Raw genomic sequence first — 4,473 nt, 5'->3', positions numbered from 1 at the left:
TCATCTCGACACCAGGTGACACCGAGCACCTTCACCTGCTCACCATCCGCTCCCGCCTGTCCCTGTCCGACTGCATCCAGAAGGAGTGAGGAGTTGCTGGTACACTTAGCCAGCTCCATGCCCGCCTCAGCCATCACCGAGCAGGCCTCCTGCAACAGAGAAGCCGCCTCCTCCTCAGTGTCAGCTCCGGACAGCCAGTCATCTGCGTACAGACATTCGAGGAGCTCAGTTTTGACACGACAGTCAGCATACCGTGACACATGATGCTTAATTGTCGCGTTCATCAGAAATGGGCTGCACGCCACACCCATTGTCACACGTTCAAAGCGCATCACCCTCAGGCGCCCATCCTGACGCCACAGAAACCGGTGAGCATCCCTGTCCTCTGCTCTCAGACTGATCTGGTGGAAAGCACGCTTCACATCACCTGAGACACCAAATCTCCAGCGCCTGAAACGCAGCAGAACCGCCTGTACACTAGGCATCAGTGCAGGCCCTGTATACACAACATCATTGAGCGACAGTCCATTCGAGCCCCTCGCGCTCGCGTCAAACACCGGGCGAACTTTAGTGGAGCTGCTGCTCAGCTTCACCACTGGCCGGTGGGGCAGATAGAACGTGACATTCTCAGTCACCATCTCATCAGCTGGGACTTCGCTGACAACACCATCAGCCTCCATCTGTCTCAGTGCTGCATCATAAGCAGCCTGGAGAGGGGGATTCTGTTGGAGACGTCTCTCCAGACTTACCAGTCTTTTCTCCGCCTCTCTCCTGTTGTCTCTCAAATGGTCCTTACACTCCATCCAAGGAATCTTAACTCTGTACCTTCCTCCCACATACTCTACAGTCCTCCTAAACTCACTCAGCAGAGAGTCGTCACTCTCGCTGCTACCATCACTACTCTCCTGACACTGAGCCCACACATCACACGTATGAGGCACTACCAGGGTCAGTAACTGTCAGCCTTCCACCCTTGGTCCACACCCCACAGACCCAGAGAGGACCCAGCCAAAGGCAGTCTCCATGGCCACCAGCCCACCACTCCGCACCAGCCCAGATCTTACTAGAGCCCAGTACTGGTCCTGCCCGACTACCAGGTCGATGTGCAGCGTGGAGCCAGACGGGGGGCAGTCCGTAGCCAGCTGGAGGTGGGCGAAGGGCTGGAGTAGGTCAGAAGACACCGGGGTCTCCGCAGCGGCGCCGATATCTCCTCCACTTCCACCATCTTCAACTTTTCCGCTGCGGACAGTGACAAGTTTCGGCCGGTCACACTCATCTCATACACATTGCATACATCAGTGACCTTAGAACCCCCAAATGAGGCACAGCTCATCTCAATTGAACCCTTGAAAGCACCCTGTACTTTCTTGCGGAAGCCCCTGGTCACAAAGGACCGGTCCGCACCCCCATCAAAGATCAGAGTCCCCTCAACAACACTCCTTCCATCTGCCGAGGGAACCAACACTGTAGCTACAGGTAACAGGGTCACCTGCTCGCCTGTGTTACACGAAAGAGAGACACTTTCCCCACGACTCCCTCCCCCCATAGCCACAGTGACAGGTTGGGTAGGGCCCCCCTCTCTAGTGGTACCCCCACCCTCTACCCCTTGGGTCCCCCGAACACTCCCCACCTTACCACACAAAGTCACATGATGCCGACCACCACACCTCTCACATCTGGCAGCACACTGCCTGGCCAGATGGGTGGTCTGCAAACAACAGAAACACAGCCCCTTCTCCCGCACCCAACCAAATCTGTCTGCAACACTCAGCTTCTGCCATGCCCCACACTTAGCTGTCTGGTGCTGCTGATGTCCACAGTAGCTGCAGCTGCTGCACCCCAGAGAAGCCGATTGCAGAGCTGCAGTGGAGGGTCGCCGAGCTGGGCGAGCCTCCCACTGGCCCGGAGGGGTCACCGTCGGTCCTCGATGTCCCGCGGCTCCAGTGTCCCTGGCAGCCCGTCGGCCGGTGCCGGGCACAGCCGCCCCAGCACGTCCTGAAGAAGTAGTCGTCTTCGATGTCAGGTGGTCATACACACCTGACCGCTCCAGTCTGGCGATCTCCTGCTGAAGGAAGCCAAGGAGGTGCTCCAAGTCACCCTCCCTGCCAACGCTGGTCCTCGCCCACTCCAATCGCACCTCAGAGGGCAGGCGCGACAGAATCAAGGGCGTCATGATTATGCCATACTGCTGTCCCGTAACTCCCAGGGCCTCCAGGCTCCGCACCTGCACCAAAAGCCGGTCCACCAGTTCCTGCAGCTTTGTCTCAGCACTGGAGCTGATCCCGAGCAGCTGCTGGATGTGGGCGAAGATGATGAGCTCCGTTCGCCCAAACCGCTCCTTCAGCAACTGGCATGTGGTCTCGTAACTGTCACCCTTCAGTGGAAGACCCTCAACACAGCGTCTGGCTTCGCCCACCAGAAGCGACCTCAAATAGGTCAACTTCTGTACAGCAGACAGCTCACTCTGGTGTACCGAGCACTCAAAACTTTCCCAGAAAGGCGCCCACTGTATGACGTCACCATCAAACTTGGGGAGTTGCAACTTCGGCAGGTGAGCAGAAGCCATCAAATTCCTGGAGCTCGCTGATGAAGGTGGTAGCTGATCCTCAACTTCAGCCTGCAGTACAGCATCAGCACGAAGCAGGACCCGCTTGATACCCTCTCTGAAGGTCCAGGCTGCCTGCAGGTCAGCCTCCATGGCCTCCAGCTCCAGCTCACATTCCACTTGGGCCTGCAGGTCATCCAAGGCAGCTAGTCGCACCTCGCATTCCTTCTTAGCATCCAGAATCACAAGGCGAGGTTCCACCCCAGCCACCTCCGTCTTCTGGTCCAGCAGGTCAGCCAGCACATTGGCCGTCCTCGTCACCCAGCCCTTGGCTGCCACCCGGCGCCTCAGCAGGCGCTCCAGATCGGCCATGGCAGTGAAGTCCACAGTCTTGGCCCACTGCCAAGGTCACTCAGTCAGCTGACTGCGTATACCAAGCCGTCCACTGACGACAACAGTCAGCCGTACACCATCCACTGATGGTGTTCAGCAGTCCAGTCCACTGACTGTGCACCATCCACTGTCAACAGTCCACTGACCGCGTCCACCCACGTGGCTGGTCCAACGGCGCTGCCGCGCCATCACTGTCTCGTAGTAGCCCACCGTCCCGGGTTTCGGCACCATGTTCGCCATCTCGGTCTCCGACTCGTCCGTCACGCTCAAAAGTCTGCTGTCTCTTGCCACTGCATTTGACACCACAGACAGAAACAAGAAACTGCAACGGACAGTGGGCTAAAACTCAAAACGCGACTCGGCGGGACCGCCGCCATCTCCACCAAAATCCAGACACACTCTACCGGCCCCACCGCCGGCTTCTACCCATCTCGCCTCGGCTCGCCGCACGGTGCTACCATCTAGCGATAAGTTCGGCTACGACGGGTTGCTCTCGTGGCGCTACTGTGCGTTCCCGTCTGCTGGCGTTCGGCGCGGCTCGGGCGGCAGCAGATGGCACGTAAATTCCGTACACCCTGTTTATCGAGAAACATACAGAACATACGCTCTGAACTATGTAATCAGCAGTCACGAACGAATAACGATGGTCTTCCATAACTCAATAGTCTCAAATGTCCCGCCCGTCTCAAATGTTGAGTTTTTAATTGCCGTTAACCCGCGCACCGACGGGGGTCTGCGCCAACTTCGCACCGACGGGGGAGGGGGCGGATGACCGCCCCCCCCTGAGATCTCGAGAACGAAGCAAGATAGCGACAAGCGGTAAACGGCATCGGATACGCACGGCCAAGATCTACAATTTTTACCGAGGTCATTTTCAGGTCAGGTCAAAGATGACGTCACAGGGGTCGAAAAAGTCAAAATGGCGGCGCTAGATATGGAGAGTTTTTCTCGAATAACTTTCGAATTAGTCAAGATAGGAACAAACTAAGGGCATCATCGTGATCCTCTCGTCAATCCGCATCGAAAGATATATATGTTGACCTCGAAAGGTCAAGGTCAAGGGTTGACCTCAGGTCACGTGACCTCGAGGTCATCATGTATATCATTCGATGCGTCTTGATGAGCTGAACACAATGAGACCATCCACGCGTCTGTATCTTGTTCCTGTACGGAGTTATTGGCCAAAAACCTTTGGTGAGCTTTGATGACGTCACATGACCTCACAGCTGCCCAACAGCAAAACAGACCTCAAGGTAGTGAAGGTTGATCGTATATGAAGTCATGTATGGTATATGGGGCCATTCCGACCCGTTTTAGTGGTAAAAACAGGGAGTTGATTTTTCCCCCATTGACTTATAATGGGGAGGTCGCGAAATTGACCTGACCTTAGGTCACCGATATCAAAATTCCGAGATATACAAATTGTAGCTACTCATGACCTAATAATATTCTGCGACTTTCAAAGGCCTCCGACATCTACTGTAGCTCTGGCACGGTGACAAAGTTGCAAAAAAGTGACTTGAGGTTGGGTCATT

General features: G+C 55.8%; 1 protein-coding gene across 1 annotated transcript; it reads right to left on the bottom strand.

Annotated features, from left to right (window-relative positions):
- Window positions 1-1,090: 1,090 nt before the first annotated feature.
- Window positions 1,091-3,504, bottom strand: LOC122387027. Its single transcript, XM_043376834.1, has one exon. It carries the CDS (start codon window positions 2,915-2,917, stop codon window positions 1,091-1,093), a length of 1,827 nt encoding a protein of 608 aa, XP_043232769.1. The 5' UTR covers window positions 2,918-3,504.
- Between the last annotated feature and the right edge of the window lie 969 nt (window positions 3,505-4,473).

The sequence above is a fragment of the Amphibalanus amphitrite genome, unplaced genomic scaffold (assembly GCF_019059575.1).
Source record: "Amphibalanus amphitrite isolate SeventyFive unplaced genomic scaffold, NRLGWU_Aamphi_draft 000271F_arrow, whole genome shotgun sequence".
NCBI classification, from domain to species: domain Eukaryota; kingdom Metazoa; phylum Arthropoda; class Thecostraca; order Balanomorpha; family Balanidae; genus Amphibalanus; species Amphibalanus amphitrite.
This window is presented reverse-complemented; position numbering and strand designations above follow the sequence as displayed.